Source organism: Rhineura floridana, chromosome 1 (assembly GCF_030035675.1).
Source record: "Rhineura floridana isolate rRhiFlo1 chromosome 1, rRhiFlo1.hap2, whole genome shotgun sequence".
Classification (NCBI taxonomy): Eukaryota; Metazoa; Chordata; class Lepidosauria; order Squamata; family Rhineuridae; genus Rhineura; species Rhineura floridana.
This window is the reverse complement of record NC_084480.1, coordinates 110,883,014-110,906,183: the sequence shown is the minus strand read 5'-3', so window position 1 is coordinate 110,906,183 and position 23,170 is coordinate 110,883,014. Positions and strand designations below refer to the sequence as shown.

Below are 23,170 nucleotides of genomic sequence, written 5' to 3'. Positions count from 1 at the left end.
TTTAGCGTAAAGAGCTTTCGAAAGTGGGGGAGGAGAGATCTAAATCGTGTTTCATAAACCCCTTTCTAGTACTGAGGTCTTTTAACAAAGATTTTTCTGAGTTTTCCCTTCAGTTCCTCATATTTGGCCCCTTTGTCTGAATATGTGCCTTTGGTGCAGTTTAGGCGATTTCATGCGCTGCTTCTGATATATCCCTTGTGTTTTTAGAGTATCGACGAGTTGATCGATAAAACAATTCCTGCTAATATCCGCTTGCAAAGGCCTCTGAAGATGGATGACCATATTTGTAAGTGTTCCTTTCACCTTAGAAACAAATAAAAGCCTGATATGAAGTCTTCTCCCCCTCTGATTTTCATTGCTTGTAGTCTAATCAGTATAGCTGGGTAAGAGGGTTGATTTTCCCCCATCAGGAGTAGATTCAGTAGTCAAGGAGTGTTGCAAAAGCTGAATTTGCTATTTAAAATCTCCCAAATGAAGTGTAAACATGCAAGGGCACTCATTATAGTCTTTAACCCAGTTCAGATAATTTCTTAAAGTCATCTTTAAAACTAGCATCATATGAATAAGCTAATCTAATGTGCATGTTATTGTTGTTTTTAAAATGACATTTGATGCCTTGGATTTTTATTTATTTATAGGATAGGAGAGAGGTTTTTATCTGTTAAAAACAGAACACAGAAACTTCCAATGTATTATGTGCTGTCATGTGTATAAATGCTGCTGTTCAAAATGTTTTAAAAATGTTTAAAATATCAAAGAATAAAGTTTATTATGCTATTTTACAATCCAGGCGAGATCACTTTTTCCTGCCATTATGAAGGATGGGCAGTTTTAGATAGCATTACATTTTTACATTGATGTACCTCATGTAGGTTTCATTAATCAAGTTGTTAAGAATTAGATATGCATAAGATGCTGGGTGAGAAATTGTTTAGGAGTTCAGATTCTAACATCTTGATCCACACTATTTGTTCTAGGTGTATCAGTTTGCAATGCCAATTGAATTTTATTAGTGATGATGTTGCATCATGTAGCTGTTGATACACAAATACAAAGAATAACTCTGAAAGTTTTCTTGTGTTATGTCATCAAATTGCTCCTGTCTGTAAAACTGCAATGCTCAAAATTTTCCTGGTTGTTTATAAAGGTTCTTGGGGCAATTTCTAGAGTTTGAAAAGGGCAAGATGCAGCTTTAAAATAAAACACTTTTAAACTGGATTATATCTAGTTTTATCAAGATCTCCTTAAGTACTTAACATAACAGTGCTATCTAAACCAAATATCTGTTCCTGGAAAATGTGTTAATAACACCTATTGTTTAATCAAGCCTTGTTAAATAATTGCCCAGTTGTAATTTTGTCACTTTTGGATCCTCCAGAGACTATTTCACCAAGAATAATCTCTTCTTTTTAATCTGTGACAACACTTCAATATAGCAGGCACTGAATTGTCCTGCTCTCATTTTGATGTTGCTCATCAGCAAACTGCAGTTCGAATGTAAACTTTAGGCCCAGCAGCCTTTGTCAGGTTCCTGGCCAGTTCAATCTGGTTAGTTTGTGATGACATCACACAAGAGAAGCAGCAGCCAGAATGAAACAACCAAAGAAGCAATAATCTGAAAGAGATTCTAGACAGGCGAAGGCTAGACTTAGCCTTTTTGAATAAGCTGCCTTCTCTATTTGTGGCTGAAAATATTTTTCAAAACTCTAGATTATATTAATCTCTACCTGAAATAATATTTGTGACTTGTAATTTTTGGGTTGTATCCAATACTCAGAGTAGACCCACTGAAATTAATGGACCTGACTAACTTAGGTCTATTAATTTCAATGAGTGTACTCTCAGTAGAACTTGGCTGAACGCAATCCTATCTAAATAAGATAACCTAGAGCTACTGTTGAAGGGTATATGGTTACATTCATTTCAGGAAACTTAATTTCACTAATATATACACAGTTTAACTTATTCAAACAAATATCTGAGGCGTATTCCAAACCACTGGTGATTTAGGTGATAAATATGCAATGGTTTTTTACAGAGTTTTTTTTTTGGTACTTGCATGTAATACTTCAGTACAAAAGAGGGCAATGTATGTCTAATATTAAAAAGTATGTCTATATATTTTGTGGGTTTTGTCCCTGTAAAATACATTTGAACAAAAACTCAGTCTGTTCCTAGTTGCCCCTTCCATGTATTCTGATTGGATCAAGTCCTGAAAAAAATATATTTGATAAGAACATAAGAAGAGTTGCTGGAATAGGCCAATGGCCCATCTAGACCAACATCCTTTTCTCACAGTGGCCAACCAGATGCCCATAGGAAGCCTGCAAGCAGGACCTGAGTGCAAGAGCATGCCACCCTCCTGCGGCAACACTGTATCAATGTCAGAATCAAACAAATACATGAAGTGCCTATTAGTTGTTGCTGGAGTTCCAGATGTCCTGTCTCACAAGTAGCACTATTATGGGGAAACCGCATTTCTCCATAATGCATTTCTGTATTATGCATAATGCATTATTCTGCTCCACAATATAGATTGACATTGGCAGCATTCACATGTCTCTTTAAACCTTACTTAACCATAGCATAGCATGCTAGCATACAAAGCAAAAATCATAGTCGCTTCACTTCTCCCTTGTTCCTGCCATGAGCTAAGCTGTGGTTTGGCTTAGCATTATGTTCAAGTCTGGGATTGTGGTTTGTTTCCCCCAAACAAACCATGAGCAGTAAGCCAACAACAACCCTTTATTATTTTATTTATTTATTAAATTTATATCCCACACTTCCTCCCAAAAGGAGTCCAGGGCAGCAAACTACAAGGGATGTAAACAATAAAAGCATCTTAAGAGCAATTGTAATGCAGATGCAGACTGGGATAAAGTTATCTACTTATAAGGCTTGTGGAAAAGATCTCCTTTTCAACAAGCCTTATAAGATCTTTAGTAGGCATTGAAGAGACAACAGACTAATATTTAAAGGGAGTGAATTCCAGCAGGTAAGTACCACAAAACTAAAGGCCTGATTCCTATTTTGTGTGGAACTCCTGATGAGATGGTATCTGCAGGAGGCCCTCGCCCACAGAATGTAGTGTTCAACTCTGTATATAAGGGGTAAGACAATTTTTCATGTACCTTGGTTTCAAACTGTATAGGGCTTAATACAACAAAACCAGCACCTTGAACTTGGCTGGATAGCTAATTGGCAGCCAATGCAGTTCTTTCAGCATCAGGATAACATGTTCACAATATCCTGTCTCATGAGCAGTTGCACCACCACATTTTGCATCAGCTGCTGCTTCTGGACCAACCTCAAGGGCAGGCCCACATAAAGTGAATAACAGTAATCCAGTCTGGAGGTTATCAGTGCATGGAGGACAGTGGTCAGGCTATCCCAGTTCAGAAATGGGTGCAGCTGTCTTACCAGCTGAAGCTGATAAAAAGCACTTGTAGCCACTGAGGTCACCTTTATCTAGTGAAAAAGATGGATTCAGGAGCACTCCCAGACTATGAACCTGCTCTTTCAGAGGGAGTACAACCCCATCCAAAGCAGGCAATCGACCAGATATCCAGGCTTGGGAACTACCTACCCACAGTGCGTCTGTCTTGCTAAGATTCAGAGTCAGTTTGTTGGCCCTTATCCAACCCACCACTTAGTCCAGGCACCAGTCCAGGGCTCACACAGCCTGTCTGATTCAGATGTTACTGAGATTACAGGTCATGGTTTGCTAAGAGACAGGTTCAGACATAATGCTAAGACAAACCATGGTTTTTCTGCTGGCAGTGCAGCAACAGCAGAGGAGCAAACAACCATGTTTTTCACCCTGTGCACCAGCACACTCTGTGTTCACTTTTAAACCATAGTTAACAATGATTTAGTGTGAACCAGACCATTGAGAAAACATGGTTTCCCTCCTGCCTTCAGCTGATGCTTTCATTTTAGTAGTTAGCATGGCATGATGTATAGTAACTTAGGTATCATAGGCACTTGTTAAATTATACGTGTGATGTTTTTGACAATTGAACTTAGTTGCCTGTCATTTTGCCAATATTTTAAAAACACTTTATTTTACTACTTTAAAAGCTGAATACTTCCACACTATAGTAACAAAGTATAGCAGCACTCATCTATGCCCCCTTTTTTAAAAAAAGTAGTAAATATCACCTAGACTACCCTCTCATCTTGCAGTTTTTCTTGAAATGCAGCCAGAATTTTGTTAAAAAATAATAATGGTGAACTCTTTATCCCCTCTCTCCAACAAGGGTCTCTTCTCTCTGTCCTCTGCAGCGAGATTTCATTCCCAGTCCATTATTTGTGGTTCTGTATATTACAGGATAATTCTGCCAGGATCAAAATGCAATTGGGAACTGACCAAACGTTATTTTAGGCTTTGCAGGCTATCTACAATAAAACTCCTGTGGCAAAAGTCAACAAGTTAAACTAATAATACTAAATTGCTTGTTCATCCTTAGCCATGGTGTTACATGCAGACTGGCTCTCTGTATTTCAGATATCTGCAGATGTCAGGAGAGCTGAGTAACATGAAATGAGAAATTCGGAGTTGAGGTAGTTCAATGAAGTGATATGACTTGCCTCTTACATTAGTGTACCAGTTCTGTGAATGTTATGTCTTGTTAATTAGCAACTGACCAAGCTCTTAACATTTTTCTCTTAATTTTAGGCTAATAAGCTACAGTTGTGGTATCTGGAAACAAGTTTGATGCTATGTGTCTGGGAAACTATGCGAGGCCTATGTAGAAATGGGCACACTTCCAGGGAAAAGTAGCCCCTTGTTTCTGAAGATTCATACATGCTAACATTGACCCTGCATGTGCAGTGCTCCCCTCCCCCCATTCTGAGATAACAGTGCCAAAAGATCAATGAACTCTATTCTTGGTACATTAAGATCATTGCCTCTAATCATGTTATGCAATACCCCCAGCTACGAGAAATAAACAAGGTCAGCAGCAGGCGTTTATTCAGCAAAAAGAATTGCCAGCTAAAGTTCCTGAAGGATTACTCAACTATTTTCAGTGTAGTGTGTTTGGTGTAATGCATTTCATCTTTGCTGCTGCCCTAGAAAACTGGAAGCAGTAGGATGGCTAATTTCCAAGTGTTTCTTAATGGGTGTTTACTGTCCTCTTGTATTTCCAGCTCCCACTTAAGTGAGTACTTTGCTTTATAGCTTTCTCATTGCACAATAAAGAGGCACAATAAGCCTAAAATTAACTAAGGAGATTCACAATCAAAGGCCAATGTCTGTATTATATCAAGATAAATACTGCATACAAAAGTGTTTGACATGTTTTGTACCTTGGACTAGGCTGTCAGGTAGGGGAAAGTAGACCTGTAGAGTACAAGTGTTGATTTGTTGTTTTAACAGGCATATTCAAAAAGTTTCCTGCAATTAAAACATATCATTAAAAAAACCTGATCTGAAACTGGAGTTATCTGATTTCGCTGTAACGGTATTATGTTGCTGTACTTTAGGCTTTTGATGGATCATGCCCTGTTGAGTATGAAAAGGACAGGAAAAAATAGAAAATAATAAGAGAGAAGTAACTTATTAGTGGCATGATCCTGATCATTGGACACATGAGTGATTAGAACTGAGCATACCAAGCATCAAACCAGCATCACAAACATGATTCCCATAGTACAGGATGATATGTAAGGCAAATGTTTAGCATCAGGGTACCAGAGTCATAGGCACTAAATACTTAAGGGTCATGTTTGCAATGTAGATTAAGTGAATTCTTTAATGTGGTTCATACTGAGGCCATCTGTTTCTCGACAGTGTTCCCATAATGGACATAGGTGTATCTTTCATCTATATGCCACTATTCTGGGCTGCCTAAATCCCTTGAGAAATACCCTTCTGGTGTCTGGCATCCATTGTTCTGGATAAATCCCCTGTTCTCTTTCTTTGAAAGTATATTTTGGCGACAACAACAAAACCCTGCTAATTTGCATTCTGTCTGTTCTGGGTTTTTTTGTTTTACTGGTTCGTGATCAAAGGTGGAGGGGAGTAAATGCATTTTTTTAAAAAATGAAAAATCAAAACTAATTCTATAATGAAGACTAATGCAGGCTAGGCTTTTAATGAAGATTATGCAGATAAATTGTAACAGAGAAAAACACACACACCCCTCACCTGCAAACATCTCTTCTGGAACTGATCACAGAGGACAGGGGAAATCGTCTTGATATTGAACTTTTGGGAGTTTAGTTTTTCCCCGCAATAAGTTGAAGCATAGCAGTCCCACCTACATTCTTTAAGTATAGAGTTTGTCATATGCTAGGGCAAGAGATTCCCAAACTGTCTTGTACTGTATTTTATTGTGCTATGTAATTCCAATTGTAATATGATAAAATACAATTTATAAGAAATAAAAGAAGCAATTTAAGTAAAATTAAAACACACAGAATCTAGCACAGCAAATTACAATTGCTGCAACATGCAGGAAAGAATGATTAAGTGGTCCCCTAAGACCCTCAGCATCTTTCAAGTGGTCCGTGAGGTAAAAAGGTTTGAGAACCACTGATCTATACCATACGTGTAGACATCCCTTTCTTCTAGTTTATAGACCGACAGCTCTGGTGTTAATTATTTTTCATATAAAAACAGATGATAGCTTTAAAATGATTATGCATAAAGGCAGACTTTAAGTCATCTATTAATATGCTGATAGAGGCTAATACTGTCTGTATGGCGGGGTAGGGGTGCAGGAAGTGGGAGTGTCTGCCCAAATATACAACTTTCTCAAGAGTAAACAACTAGAAAACAAGGTTCTTCGGAGGGTTTTCTAATTGGGGGGGATGTGAAAGAGAGGGAGGGAGGAGGTGGCAATATGTCTTTATGAGAGACTGAGGGTTTTTCTCTCTTGTATGTGAAATAGTGCTATTTCTGCTACGTAAACATCATCATGCACCTCTGAACATTGGAAATAGGGGGAATTATAGTTTTAGTGAGATTTATGTGTAAACTTGTGTGTGACTTTTCTCCCAGGAGAAGTAATGCCAATACTGTTTCCTCAGTAAGGTGTTTACATTATTATCCTCTGCATCAAAGGTGTCTCCCTAGAAAAACAGATGGCTTTTCTTAAGAGGAGACTATTCTCCTTTAGGATTATATCATTTATTAACGGAAGCATTATAAGGGAGAAGCAAAGCAAGTGTTTGTGTTAGTATCTGCCCTTTATGTCTGAGTAGTAGCTAAAGAACTTTAAAGCTGTTCAAAATATTTGTTTGAGTAAGTGATTCTGTGGTTTTGAAGCTCATCCCGAAGCAGTGGTATTCTGTCTTACTGCACAGATTTTGTAAACCCTTGAAAAATTTACCTAAAGGGGAAAAAATACCTAAAGGTAATTTGCAAATAAATATGTACATGTGCAAATCCTGATAATGGCATTCAGCCATCTGGCCCAGGGATTTTCTCAACTTGTTCAGAGTGGGTCTGCATTATATTGGTCTACCCATGATGTAACAGCACAACGAGGTTATTGGAATCATAGAAACATAGAATAGTAGAGTTGGAAGGGGCCTATAAGGCCATCAGGTCCAACCCCCTGCTCAATGCAGGAATCCAAATCAAAGCATGATGGTAGATATAGTGGTAGAAAAAGGTTTTAAATAGCTTAGACTACCAGAAGTCTTTTTTTTTGCTTACAGGTAGCCAGTTTTCTTTATTTTAAGTGCTATTTTCAAGGGTAGACTCCTTGACAAATCTATCCCTTTTGAGCAAAAAGTATGGAGGCTATTCAAATGACACCAAGTTGTCATTCAAAATTCTTTGATAAACTTATGTAACTTTTCCCATGCAATTTAGCAAACGTTGCTGTGGACCTCAGGATGTAAAATAAATGTTTTCTCCATTGTCCCATACCAGGTGTGTATCCCAAGACTTGCTAAACTCATTATGATATCACAGCCATATCAGAGCAGCTGCGACAACAGCAGCCAAAGGGCATGAATTATGACCCTTCAGCAGTTTACTTTCTCTAGTTTTTTTAAAAGTTCCAGTATGATGCCACAGAGTTTACAGGTCTCAGAGGAAATTAAATAGCTGGTCCACCTTTTATTGGTTTAAGGCAGACATGGCTAACTTGTGGCCCTCCAAATATGGTTGGAATCGCCCAGTCCATCAGCCCCAGCCCACATGACGAATGCTCAGGGAAGATGCAAATTGTAGTTCAGCAACATCTGAAGGGTCACACCTGGTTTAAGGAAACATAAGAATGCAGAGAAGGTAATACAGTTCCTTTAAAAGAGATTTGTATCTTAAATAAGTTTCAAGCCTTTCAAAGTCCCCTGAAAAGTCATGCTACATTACACTACCCAAGAAACTGAAGATAATTGTTGAAAAGTGACCAGTTGGATGTGAGCAACCAGTTGGAGTGTAGTAAATATGAATGATCTCTTCATTGTAATAAATCTTTATTTGCCTCACTTCTGTGGATTTCAGCACGTCATGATAGGCAGAGGAAGCAGACAAATGAAATGGAGTAGAAGGGAAAATGTACCTGAGCTTCAACCATCGTGTCTGTGGTAGTAGACCTGTACTGAATTATATGGGGCAACAGCCTCAAAATGTTTGACATTACTAAATCCTTTTACAAGATTTCTGCTGTAAATAACATTTTGTTTTAATTAGGTGAGAATGAAATTCTTGAAACTTTACACAGTATTGCCAACATGAACAAGATCTGGAGATCTTATATCGGGATGGGTTATTACAACTGTTCAGTCCCTCAAGCCATTGTGAGGAACATGCTGGAGAATGCAGGATGGTAATGTACCATGCTTTATCATTACAAACACACCTATATTGTATATTTCATGTTATTAATGTGTTGGGATACATAGAAACACCTACGCTATTTATTTATTTATTATTTATTTATTTTCATTTCTAGACCGCCCATAGCTAATAGCTCTCTGGGCGGTGTACAAAACAAGATTAAAATACAATATAGAATAAAATCAGTAACAAAGGAACACATCAAACTAAAAACATAAACATAAAGCATTAAACATTAAAATGCCTGGGAGTATAGCCAGGTCTTAACCTGGCGCCTAAAAGAAAGAACCGTAGGCGCCAGGCGTATTTCCTCCGGTAAGCTGTTCCATAATTCGGGGGCCACCACAGAAAAGGCCCTAGATCTAGTAACAGTCCTCCGGGCATCCTGGTGAGTTGGTACCCGGAGGAGGGCCTTAGATACTGAACGAAGTGAACGGGTAGGTTCATAGCGGGAGAGGCGTTCCACAAGGTATTGTGGTCCCACACCGTGTAAGGCTTTATAGGTCAACACCAGCACCTTGAATCTAGCTCGGAAACAAATAGGTAGCCAGTGCAAGCGAGCCAGGACAGGTGTTATATGCGCAGACCGATTGCTCCTCGTCAACAGCCTGGCTGCCGCATTTTGCACTAGCTGAAGTTTCCAAACAGTCTTCAAGGGCAGCCCTACGTAGAGCACGTTACAGTAATCCAGTCTAGAAGTTACCAGAGCGTGAACAACCGAGGCGAGATCATGACTGTCCAGATAGGGGCGTAGTTGGGCTACTAAGCGCAGGTGGTAAAACGCATTCCGTGCCACCGAGGCCACTTGAGTCTCGAGCGACAAGGAAGGGTCAAAAAGGACCCCCAAACTACGAACCTGTTCCTTCAAGGGGAGTGTAACCCCATCTAGAACAGGATAAGCATCCACCATCTGAGCAGGGAAAGAGCTCACCAACAGTGTCTCAGTCTTGTCTGGATTGAGTTTCAGTTTATTAGCTCTCATCCAGTCCATTATCGCGGTCAGGCAACGGTTCAGCACATCAACAGTCTCACCTGTGGAAGGTGAAAAGGAGAAGTAGAGCTGCGTGTCATCAGCGTACTGATGGCAACGCACTCCAAAACTCCTGATGTATTGAGCTACTTTGCAGGGATTTGAGATGCTAATGACAGAAAAAACTACTATAGGCATCTTGATCAGAATTATCAGAGGGATAGAACAATTGAGCAAATTTATCAGTAAACCAGAAATACATATTCTATTACATAAATGTGGTTGTAGCACATTGCTTACTTCATTTGTAAGAGTTGGATATTAGTTTGTACGGCTGCGCACCAGATTCGGCTGCAGCCTGAACTGAGAGCTTGTTGCTATAGGGCGGTCTAAAAATGTAATAAAATAAATAATAAAAATAAATAAATAAATTGAGGTGGATTGGCTTCAACCAAATCAAGTTGAGATGTTCCCAGATTGCCCCAGGTCAGGCTGCCCAGAGTGATCTGGGGCTGTCAGGAGGTGGGTGTTGGGCAGGAAGAAGGAAAGGCAGGCAGCTTCTGCAAAGAGCAGCACAGAGCTGTTTGCAAGAGAGGTTTCAGATAGCCTTGTCCTGTGCTTTGCTGTGAGTGCCTGTGCCCAGGAGGGGAACACACACACACATGCAGTCAGTCCTCCTGTCTGCAGGGGTCTGCTTCACCAGCGCATTCACCACAGGAAACATGCTGGGGAAGCAAACCCCTGGTAGGATTGAATGCTCCACTCACCAGCTGGTGAGCAAAGATTACAATCTTGCTGGCTGCAGCAGTCTGCTTGCCAGTGCATTCCCTGCAGGAAAGGTGCTGGCGAAGCAGCATCCAGCAGGATTGAGCCCTCCTGCTCTCTGCAGTGTGGTCAGGAGCAGGGAATGGGGGAGAGAGGAGATGTAGCATGTCCATCTTCTCCTGCCCCCTCCTGACTATATGTTAGTTAGGGTTTTAGAGACCCTAAACATCGATTGGGTTGGTGGGGACATGCACAGCCCTGTTAATTTGTTTTTAGTAGGCAATTCTTACTCCCCACAGGGAACCAGATAATTGACAATCCTGAGCTGCATAATAGATTAAAAAATGCAAACATAACAGGTCTGTTACCAATTAAAGATGCCTTAGGCTGCAATCCTAACCCCATTTAGGAGTAAGCCCTTTTCATTTCAGTATGGTTTACGTCTGAGTAGACATGGTTACAATTGCACTGCTAGTCAGTTTATTGCATGAGATTTAGTCACCTTCATTCGTTTGCAGCACAATCCTATGCATGTCTAGTCAGAAATGAGACCCATTAGAGACCCTTACTTCCTGGTAAGTGTATATAGGATTACAGTCTCACTACATTTGTATAGGTTTGCATATGATATGAACAAAAGCTATAGTTTGGATGCAAAAAGCATACTTTGCTTCAAATGAGCAGAGGTGATGTTTATGATTAATCTAGTAATACCAAATACAGCCTGTCTTTCTGTAGATTACAGAAAAGAAGTTGTAGCTATTAGCCTTTAAGTATGGTGTGTATAATGAAGTTGAGCAACTAAGTTACCTGTGAATATACACTTGTGAAGTTTCTGGATTTTTTGTGATGAAACATTAGACAGACTTTTGAAATTAGAAGAAGTTTTTCAATCTTCTACTGTTATTTTTTTCAAAAGTCCTGCAAGGCTATGCATATATTAAAATATTAAAAAGTGATTCAGAAGAATGCAACAAACTGCTATTAGGTTCTTTTAAAAAGTAAATTTCAACTACTGAAATATTCTATAGTCTTAGCAAGGGATTAGAATGGACAACCCCCCAAAGCAGGTACATTCCAGTAACTGGAAAATATGGTTAACTTGTATTGGTATGTAAAATTAGTCCTTGGAGGCAATGACAATTAAAAAGATGGGGGAGATGGATATAGAAAGGTCCCAAGGTTGGTTTTGTGTGTTACTGTTTTGAAAAGTTATAAAAGACTAACAGGAAAGCATTGTGTGAGGCAAATAGCATTGACTGACAGATCTGGCAAGCAAATACTTAAATTCTTCTAGCAAGAATGCAACTCAGTAGGAGTATTTTTGTAAACAAAAAATTCCTGCTGCTTCTTGCAGACAGTTGTGTACTAGCACAAATTTATTTGCAGGTAATACTGAGCAGAAATAATAGAGTTTGCGTCTTCTCTATAAGACTAAAACTGCTAGCTGTTTAGCACAGGTAAATGTTGATTGCAATTCACCTGTCAAATGTGCATTGTAGCATGCAGCCATTCTTTATCTGGCCAGAATTGTTCACATTTCTGCACAGACATCAAGTTTAGAAAAATTCTACCTAAGTGAAGAGGGTCATAGTTCATTGCTTTAAATTTCCCTGTTTTAGCAACAGTCCATCACTATTAAGCAGTGCACAAGCATAATTTCTCTGGGCCCAGTACAAACGTATAACACATGGTCCTCCCCTCACTCTCACATGTTCTGGGGCTTGCAAATCTTATATACAGCAGTGGCTCCCACCACCATCAATGGGATCTCGGTATCCCTCATTATGGTGCTGGCCCCTTCCCTCGTGCTACTGATCAGCTGGTGCACTCAGTTTGCTCCTCCTGCCCTTGCAAAGGAAATGCTGGCCAGGAACTAGGGAACTCTGGGACTTGTAGTTCTTGAGACTGAGAAGCATACATATCTGTTTCTCTCATCCTGGTAATAAGCTTGCAACACATACCATACCTTCCTAGACTACTGGGACCTGGCAAAGCATACCAGGGTTCCTTACATTGGGTGGCATTTCTAGTTTTTCATATTGAGTACTAAGAATAGGATGGGTTAAAATAAATAGTTTGGCTCATTAACCTATAGTCAGCTGTTAGCTGTGTAACATTGTGGGACTGTGTTACACTGCACACATTTTTGTGCCTATCCTTCCTGACTGTCTTCATGCTATCTGTCTACTGCAGTGTTGCCCTGGAAACAGAGCAAATGAATTCCAGTGGCGTGACATGAACATAAATGAATGGACAAAGAATAGAAAGTATGTTTGGCTTCCTGGATGAGTTGACAATAAGTCTAGACTTAACCCTCGAAATCTACTTTATTTTAATAATATTTTAATAATCACTGCCTGATTCATATTTTCTTTATTTTAATGACAACAGTATTCTGAGATATTTATAGAATGTGTGCAATTTCACGTACTTTCATTAAACTTCTGGCATGTGTTGGATAATACTTGAATTGGAGTCTAGCTAATCACTGCCAATTATCATGGAAATGGATAGGTAATCTGGAAGTGTGAAATTTATTTGTATTCACTAAAGGTATTCAGAAAAACAATGCAAATATTGAGGGCAGGAGGGGAACCAATTTGCACAGACAATATTTACTAATGTGGTTTATGTGCAGGACTGCTGTTATATGTGCAAACTGGGAGGGTTAATTTTCTCTCTCTCAGGGTTAGGAAGGTTTGTTTAAACAAAACCAGAATAATAGACAGTTATCAATGGTCAAGATGCTGCATAGATGTCTATTGGTTTTCAGATTTTACTTGTGAATTATATGTTAAAATGACACTATTAAGGTCAGGATTCAAAGAACTGTTCAATTAGTTCCATCTCAAAACATTTCCCCAAGAAGACTTTGGGCTTGTGCTAAACTATGTGTAAAACAAGGGATTTTCCAAAGTAGCTTAGTGGTCTGCCCTTCAAAAGAAAAACTTTTTTTTAAAAATCACTGCTGTTAGGCATTCCTAAAGTAGATCTTTAAATCCCAGTCAATACACTGCAGTTTCAAAGAGCAGAATCCTTGAATAATAAAGGCGAGCTACTCCTTACTGTAGTTTGTTTTTAATATAGCTGTCTGGGTTGTTTTGAAATAGTTTAATCAAGACTTGCAAACAAATCCATAAAAATTACTAGTACAATAAAATGCCGAATAGCACACCTCCTCATACCTTCCTATAGTAGTCGTTTGTCGCTTAAAGATGAACAAAAGCAAACATTTGCAGCTTTCCTGCCTGGTTATCTGGAAAAGATTCTTATGCAGTACAAGTGCCTTGGTGAGCTGTTTAATTGTAGTTTAGATATCTGTAATTTAGATATGGCGTATATTTTTTCTTTTGATGCTGCTTAATCATGTTTTAAAATTAATTCAGAAGTTTATCTAGGTACTGGGCTGAATGTGAACAGCTTCAGTGAATTTCTACCTCTCTCATTTAAAGTTGAGATTTTGCTATGTACTTGTCAGAAGTCAAAAAGTACTTTAAAAACACTGCTTTTTTCAAAGTTGTTGTATAACAGATAAAAGTTATAAACAATCTTCATTCTACTGCTGTTTTTCATAATTTTAAAATATTTTAATTACTTATTTTTAACTCTTTTTATTGATAATTCTAATGTTTCTTGTAAACCACTTAGATGTTTTTCACAATCAAGCAGTGTATACATTTTGTTAAATAAAATAAATAAATAGAACTTGTCAACACTAAGAATGTTATTACTTGCTGGAAAATTGAGACTCTGTAGCAAGACTAGACAACACCATGCCCACCAGATGTTGTTGGACAAAAACTCCTATAATTCTTGACCATTGGCCATGCTGGCAGGGACTGATGTGACTTATAGTCTAACAATACTCTTCCCTGTTCTCTAGCAATCTGAAGGACCCCATGTTGGTTACTTCTGATCTTCGAACTGTTATTCACCTTTCATAGTATTTGTAAATGAGTTCCTTTTTGGTACTACCACAGTCTTTGACTTGACAACAGTGTTCCCTAGGATTCAAGTCAGGGTTACCTGCTTTGCTTTAGACAAAGTGTTTCCTTTCTGCTCCACTTTCAAGAAATATTTTACTTAATATAGTTTCACATGTAATCAAACATTCAAAATGAAGATTTAACCCAGTGTTACAATAACACACAACAAAGTCAGCTGTGAAACTCATTCTGTGTTATGGTGCTTGAAACCAGGATCTGCTAAAGCAATGTTTCCCAACCTGTAACCTACGGGTTATGACCCATAAGTGGGTCAGGGGTTTTATAAGTAAACCCTGAATCATTATTGCTTTTAATCCTTAACTGGTATGATGAATATCTCTTACAACTTTTTGTTTTGTTGGCATATTATAATGCTGCGTTGACACGTACAGCTAAATGTTGGAAAGGCACAAGCCCTACATTTTAACGCATGGGAACCGCTCCCTAATGGCTGGCAGCAGATCCGGTGACAGTTCACCACAAGATGCCTGTATAGGGAGTTGTTTTGAGTGACTATTACAGCTCTCCTTAGTCAAAACAACTTCCTGTACAAGCACCTTGTAGTGAACTGTTGCCAGATTTGCCCCCAGGGTTAGTTAATAGTTAAGCCAAGGGTGATTTGAAGTTTGCTTAGTCAAAATTTGTCCACTACTTTTCTGCTGAAGAAACAGAATTTTGAGTGATATCACTCTTATGTCACTGATGTTGCAAAGTTCTCTTGAACTATCATGTGATAGGACTCTCAAAGATATTTTTTTTGCAGTGACGTTATCCAAATTTTGGCTTTGTGTTACCAAAATTAGTTATCACTGAGTATCCAAAGCTTGCTGTTGAAGCAATATCTGTGCTGCTACTATTTGGTAGAACATATCTTTGCAAGACAGGTTTTTCAGCAATGAGTGCTATGAAGAGGAAATACAGTAGCAGGCTATGTATGAATAATGATCTGTGACTGTCAGTCATTAAACCCTGCATTGACTTACTCTTTGGCAAAATGCAACATCAACCATTCCCCTGATACTTTTATTTATTATTATGTTTTTAGAATACAATCGTATAGCTTATGAAGCAATATTCTGCAATCAAATTATTGGTGTTCTTACATTCCCATAAAAAAATGAATTTCTTTATAAGTAGTATAAATATTTCAACAAATTCCACATTAATAGGAATGTTAAGTAAATTCTTTCCTGAATGCCTCAAGTAATGGTTATAAAATATGGAAACTTGCAACTAAATACATGGAAGTGACAGCTGCTGAAGACTTAAGGTCCAGATTCATGTAACACTTAAATCAATTGGTCACCATACCAAATAAATAAATTTGGACTTGTGGGTCACCAGCTGGTTACTTAACAAGTAGTGTGTTAATTAACAGTCACTGAAATTACAGCATAATAAACTTAACTAACTACCCCAAGTTGAGTATCATTGTGATACTTGGTGCTTAATTCATTGTGATACTTAGTGCTTTTTTGGTTAAAAATGAAGTGCTAGTTGTCAAGTCTTTATAAACATGCCATGGGCGCTAGCACAGAATTGTTGGCATGGGTTGCAAAAAAGGAGGTGCTGGTACTCTATACCAGTGGGTACCATCACAAATAAAAAGCATTGGTGATATTTATTATTTATTAAATTTTGATCCTGCCCTTCTTCCCAGAAGGAGCCCAGAGTTGCAAATAAGGGACAAAACATCTTTAAAATAAAACATCTTAAAAACACCCTTTAAAAAAAATTAAAACATCTTAAAGCAATTCCAACACAGACAGAGAATGGTATAAGGTCTGTATTTAAAAGACTTGTTGAAAGAGGGTGGTCTTCAGTAGGTGTCAAAAAGAAAACAGATGGCGCCTGTCTAATATTTAAGGGGAGGGAATTCTAAAGGGTAAATGCCACAGTACTAAAGGTCCGTTTCCTATGTTATGCAGAACAGATCTCCTAGTAAGATGGTATCTGCAGGAGGCCCTCACCTGCAGAGCATAGTGATTGACTGGGTTATATAAGGAGCAAGAAGATCTTTCAGATATCCTTGTCCCAAACTATATAGGGCTTTGTACACCAAAACCAGCACATTGAACGTGGCTCAGTAGCTAATGGGCAATTAGTGCAATTCTTTCAGCAGCATGGTAACATGGTGGTGATACCCTGCCCCAGTGAGCAATCACGCCACTACATTTTGCACCAGCTGCAGCTTCTGGACCAACCTCAAGGGCAGCCCCACATAGAGTGCAGTACAGTAATCCAGCCTGGAGGTTATCAGTGCATAGACAACAGGGGTCAGGCTATCCCTGTCCAGAATTGGCCACAGCTGTCTTACCAGCTGAAGCTGGTAAAAGGCACTCCTAGCCACTGAGTTCGCCTGGGTCTCTAGTGAAAAAGATGAATTCAGTAGCACCCCGCCTATGAACCTACTCTTTCAGAGGGAGCACGACCCCATCCAAAGCAAGCAATTGACCAAATATGCGAACTCAGGAACCACCTACCCAGAGTGCCTTTGTCATGCTAGAATTCAATTTATTGGCTCTCATCTAGCCCACTACTGAGTCCAGGCACCAGTCCTGGGTTTGCACAGCCTCACCTGATTCAGATGTTAGAAACAGAGCAGGGTATCATCAGCATATTGCTGACCACTTGCCCCAAATATCCTGATGACTGCTCCCAAGGGCTTCATATAGATGTTAAACAGCATGGGGGACAAGAAGGTACCCTACAGCACAACTGCCAAGGGGGTGAAAGAGAATCACCCAATGCTTTCCTGTGCAACCGACCCCAGAGATAAGATCAGAGCCACTGTAAAACAGTGCTGCCGATACCCATCTCACCAAGTCGGCTCAGAAGGATGCCATGGTCAATGGCATTGAAAGCCACTGAGACATCAAATAAAAATAACAGGCTCGCACTCCCCCTGTCCTCCCGATAAAGGTCATCCATCTGGGTGACCAAAGCCAATTCAGTCCCATAACCAGGCCTGAACCCAGATTGAAATGGGTCAAGATAATCTGTTTCATTCAAGAGTATTTGCAATTGCTGCACCACAACCCTCTCAATCACCTTCCCTAAAAAGAGAATATTTGTGATCGGGCAGTAATTATCACAAACCAATGGGTCCAGGGTGGGCTTTTTCAGGAGACAGTTGGATCACCACCTCTTTCAGGTTGGCTGGGACCACTCCCTGCCACTAAGAAGCACACCCTGGATCCACTCGGGCATACTCCCTCAGCAAGCATTAATAAGCCAAGAAGGGCACAGGTTGAGGCCACATTGTTGGCCACATCGTTGCAAGCACCTTGTCCATGTCTTCTTATAGACTAGGTTGACTACTTATCTGGAAGCAATAAGCCAGGTAACACACTGGTCAATGCTGACTTGCTTTAAATTAGAGAGAAATTATTGTGCGTTTAAAATACAGTCCCATTGCCAAAAATAGCTTGGCAGTGCCATGTACGGAAATTCCCGTTTGAAAACGGACATTTGCTTGGTGTGGATGTACTCATTAACCATAGTTTGAAAAATAGTTCAGACCATTGTTTCTGAGTTAGCAAGCTATGGTTAGTACATTTGGATGCAATGCCTAACCTACAGTTAAGCTTCATGGTTTTGACTCCATTAAGATAAAGCAATATATTTTATCTAGGTTTTTTTCCAGCGAGCAACTATTTGTATTTCTCTTATTTAAAGGGGGGGGGATCACCAAGAAGATATCAAGCAGAAAATTTCAAATGGTATAAATGATGTAATGTATCTTGAACATTTTTATTAGGAAATAAAAATAATCTCCTTAGGTTGGAAATATATTTCAGAACATATTTTCAGAGAAAAATAGCTGTTTGATAATTAGGGAAATATTTTCTATCCAACAACAAATAGTTGCATCCTAAAAGTTGCCCCACGTATATTCTCCTATGTTCTTAACTTACTTTAAGTCCTAGAACTTATATTCTATTTGCAAAATAAATATCATTCATACTCAAATGATACTAAAATATTCATCATGTCTTAGCAGCTGCAAGTGTGACATTGTTGGGAACTTGGTTTGGAAGAGGCAAAAGCTTGGTATCTGAAATATATTGTTTTTAATAGGGTTACTCAGTATACTCCATACCAACCAGAAGTATCCCAAGGCAGGCTGGAAAGTTTGTTAAATTATCAGACGATGGTGTGTGACATCACAGGAATGGATGTATCCAATGCCTCTTTACTGGATGAAGGAACTGCTGCGGCAGAAGCTATGCAACTGTGTCACAGGTAACAAATTGAAAGAAAAATAATCTTAATATTTTTGTCTTATAAAGGTGCTATATGGTAATTATATTAAATTACCACTGTCTGCAGGCCTATAATCTGAAAGGTTACACTATGAAGAAAAGACAAAAGGACACTTCAGGAGAAAATATATATTGAATTTGAATAAGCCATAATCAAGTGATAAGGAGAGCCCTCCAAGATCAGGCCAAGGGTCCATCTAGTCCAGCATCCTGTTTCCCCAGTGACCAGATTGATTCTGGGAAGCCCACAGAGGGCACTTGTTGTTCCTCCTGAGCCACTGTCACTCAGAGGCAAAGAAATTGGAAGCAATATTTAATTATCATGGCTCATAGCTATTGATGTATTCAGGATTGTCCTTATGAGTGGCCAAGCTAGGTAGTTGCCCGAGGCCCCAAGCTGAGCTCAGTCACTCTTTCTGGAATGAGCTAGAGTGGCAAAAAGCAGGGATTTAATCTTTTTTTTCAAGATTCTACAGGTTGATCTTCCTTCAGTTAGCTTTAAAGTATGTTTTTTTTTCAATTTCCACTTTAATGTCATTTGTGCTAGGTCATAATCAGTGGAACACAGCTTTACTTTAAGACAACATTACTGAGCACTTAGCACTTCAGGTACTATAAACAGTACAAGCACTATATACATAATAATAAAATGAAGCTGTAAGAGGTCGGCTGAATACCTTTTTTATTTATAACTGTATTGTTTTTAAAGATTAAAAATGATATTTCAAAATAAAGAAGGCTTACCAAAATATAGGAACTGCTACAAAATAAAAAATATTAAAAGTAAAACCTGTGATAGTTCTGCTGTATTGCACAGTGCACTGCCACTGCTCAGAATGTGGCTTTTTGAGCTTTGGCTGCAAATTGTAACACAGTGGCTGAGAGATCAAGGTTTTGAGCAATGTAGTTCTTGATGGATAGCCAGGTACCACAGGGAAAGGTGTACAGGAGTGGTGTGAGACCAGGCCTTAAGGGAGGAATCCTTCCTGAGTGAGTGGTGGAGAAGGCCAGCAGCAGGCCAGAGCCAGAAGACCGGTGAGAATGAGCCCTAGGAAGTAGGAAGATACTCTGCCAGAAGCAGTTTTGAATTTGGAGGAGGTACTCAGGAGAAGCACAACCCGATCGCTATTCCTTTATCACCGTGTAAGAAAAAATGAAACACATCTATCATTCTGCTTTATCTCAGGGCAAAGAGGAGCTGCAGGCAAGAATTCTCACATGTACTAGGCTATACATATGAAAATTCTTGCATGTGGCCCCCAGCTTTGCACATACGTACATGGGCCCTTGTAGAGGCCAGTGGCAAGGCCTCCAACATCACAGCTGCACCAGTCCCCATAAACCCTCTGAGTGGCCCTGCAAAGCTGATATATCCTAGAGCAGGCCCTGGATGTGTATCTATTCTCCATGAACGTGGTTAATAATCTTCCAGTAAGAACATAGTGTTTTGCCTCATAATTTCCTTATGCAGCTCTTGATCGCTAAGTGACGGGCTTGAGTTTTTCTTGATTGCACACTTGATGGGTACTTCCTGCCAGCCCTTTCTGAAAATGGAAATATGAACCATACACCAGATGTCCAAGTCAGTCAGTCATAACGATATTTGTTTCCATAGTGTAAGCCATAAAAACCGTTTACTTGTAATTAAAATTGTATGAAACGTATTTGAAATGTATGTGTTTTGTTTCCCCTCCTCCAACAGGCATAATAAGCGGAGGAAGTTTTACGTCGACATCAGATGCCATCCCCAGACAATAGCAGTGGTGCAGACTAGAGCAAAGTAATTAATGCTTACTTCATTTTTATTAGATACTTCAAATCAACACTTAGCTATCAAGTTGGATCCAGATTTTGCTCCCACCAACAGAAGCATCTCCTAAGCAGAGTTATGCTCTTTTCAGTGGAGAAGGGGGAAGGGAGATTTGCCAATTTCCCCTCCCCTATAGTCCCGAGCACCACCTCTCACATTGCTCAGTGGATTGGAGGGCCTTGATCGGTGCTGGAGGCAATGCTGAGGGTTACATGGGGAGGGAGGACTCTGGAGAAGTTGTTTACAAGCAGGAAATGGCTTGCTGTGTTATGAAATGTCTCTCTTACTTTCCAGTTACACTGGCATTAATGTTGAGCTGAAGTTGCCTCATGAGATGGACTTCAGTGGTAAAGATGTCAGTGGAGTATTGTTCCAGTACCCAGATACTGAGGGAAAGGTGGAAGACTTCACTGGACTTGTTGATCGAGCCCACCAGAATGGGGTAAAACAGGGCAATCATAATGATTCCTACCATATTTTGCATTTTGGGCAGTTTAAATTTATTATAACTGTAGTTGCATAACGTAATTTGGAAAGAGCTGATCTGTGCACATGCAGGGTGTCCTTGGCCTATTTGATTTCAAGAGAGGATCTGTGTGCAATATTTGTAGAAGTAAATCTGCTTCTCTCAATAAATAAAAGGAGAAGCTCTTGCAGAATGAACCATCCTAATGCTGTATATGTGCATTAGATTTACATTATGGTATTCTTTATTATTGATGAGCCTCTGGGAATCAGTAATTTATATGCCCCAGCAGCCTTGCATTGAACACAGTTATTTATTTACTTATAAACCATAATTTCATATAAAATGTCACAAGGTGGTATACAGACTAAAAACATGCTAATTACAATAAAAGCAATAAAAACATCAAACTCCTTAGTGAGAGCTGGTTGACAAAGAATCTCAGGTTTGAAAGTCCTGTCTGAATAATACAATTTTAAGAAGACATCTAAAATCAAGCAGGGATGACTCCTGCCAAACATCTGTTGCCACCCTGGGCTCCTGCTGAGAGGAAGGGCAGGATATAAATCAAATAATTAATAGATAAATAAATAAAAAATGAGTTCCATAGGGTATGGCCAGCCACACTAAAGGCTCAGCCCCTGGTACAGGCTAGCTGAACTTCAAGGGCATGTGGGACCGCCAACAGTGCCCTATCAGAAGCCCTCAGTGATTGAGGCTGAGCATAAGGAATCAGGCAGTCCTTAAGACACCTTGGGCTCAAGTCCTTAAGACACCTTGGGCTCAAGTTATTTAGGGCATTGTAAATTAACACAAGAATCTTGAACCTGGCCTGGTGGCAGATTGATAACAGTGCACTCTCTCAACAGCAGAGTAATTTGTTGCCAGTAGCCTGCTCCTGTGAGCAGTCTGGCTGCTGCATTCTGCACTAGCTGCAGCTTCTGGACCAGATACAATGGCAGCCCCATATAAAACACATTACAGTAATAGAGGTTACCCATGTATGGATCACTGTGGTCAGGCTACCCGAGTCAAAGAATGGTCACAGCTGGTGTACCAGCCAAATGTAGTAGAAGGCACTTCTAGCCACAGAGGTCACTTAAGCCTTGGGACAAAGATGGATCAAGCAGTACCCCTAAGATACGGACCTGCTCCTTCAGAGGGACTGCAACTCCATCCAGAACAGGCAATTGACCTATCTCCCAATAAAACGTTTTTATTGTTGTTGGTGTCCCTTGTCTTTGAGAAGTACTAGTGTGACTTTTATCAAACATTAGATAATCGTCATTAATATTATATACCATATCTATATCAGTGGGTGTTTGTAATAGATGTTGGCAATGGCACTGGTCTCTTTTCTTGTTTAAGACTCTTGTCTGCTGTGCTACCGACCTGCTAGCTCTGTGCATCCTGAGACCTCCAGGAGAGTTTGGTGTTGATGTTGCACTGGGTAGCTCCCAGAGGTTTGGGGTGCCTCTTTATTATGGAGGACCACATGCCGCCTTTTTTGCTGTCAAGGAGAATCTGGTGCGAATGATGCCTGGAAGGATGGTGGGAGTTACAAGGTAGGCTAACTTGAAGATGAAAACTTGGATCCTAGTACTGGTCATGGGATTTGTGCAGAAAACACATGGGAACTGTGCAAAACTCCATCCTTCTGACAAAGGATTTCCCTTTTCATGAAGTAGTTTGGGTTTGTCTGTTGTTAACAAATATCAACCAAAAATCTTCTCAGCTAGAATATGACTTTTTTCTTCTCAAATATAGGTACTTTCCAAACCTTACTACAGAACAGTATGCTCACATTAAATAAAGTCTGTTTATTTTTACATTTTGTCGTGGAAATGAGAAACGGTTAAGAGGAACTGTTTGTATAATATACCTCAGTAATACTGATACTGATACCATATAACTTCTCTGTTAAGTCTGTTTCCACCTAAGCTAAGATAGTAAGATATATCTGTTGCACTGTAAAACTGTAGTCAAAACTGACATTTCACACAGAAGATGTGTGGCAAACTCCAAGAAGAGTATGACTTTGTACAAGAACTTGTAAAGAGAAATCAAGCTAGGTGGCTGAAAGCTCCAGGATAGCTGGGAAAATTGAA

General features: G+C 39.5%; 1 protein-coding gene across 1 annotated transcript in view; it reads left to right on the top strand.

Annotated features, from left to right (window-relative positions):
• GLDC (glycine decarboxylase) overlaps window positions 1-23,170 on the top strand; it is a 50,959-nt gene that overhangs the window by 679 nt on the left and 27,110 nt on the right. Inside the window, exons 2-7 of the mRNA XM_061629509.1 lie at window positions 208-286; window positions 8,651-8,786; window positions 18,602-18,766; window positions 20,489-20,566; window positions 20,891-21,038; window positions 22,431-22,627. Coding sequence (XP_061485493.1) covers window positions 208-286; window positions 8,651-8,786; window positions 18,602-18,766; window positions 20,489-20,566; window positions 20,891-21,038; window positions 22,431-22,627 — 803 coding nt within the window. The remainder of the gene's footprint in view (window positions 1-207; window positions 287-8,650; window positions 8,787-18,601; window positions 18,767-20,488; window positions 20,567-20,890; window positions 21,039-22,430; window positions 22,628-23,170) is intronic.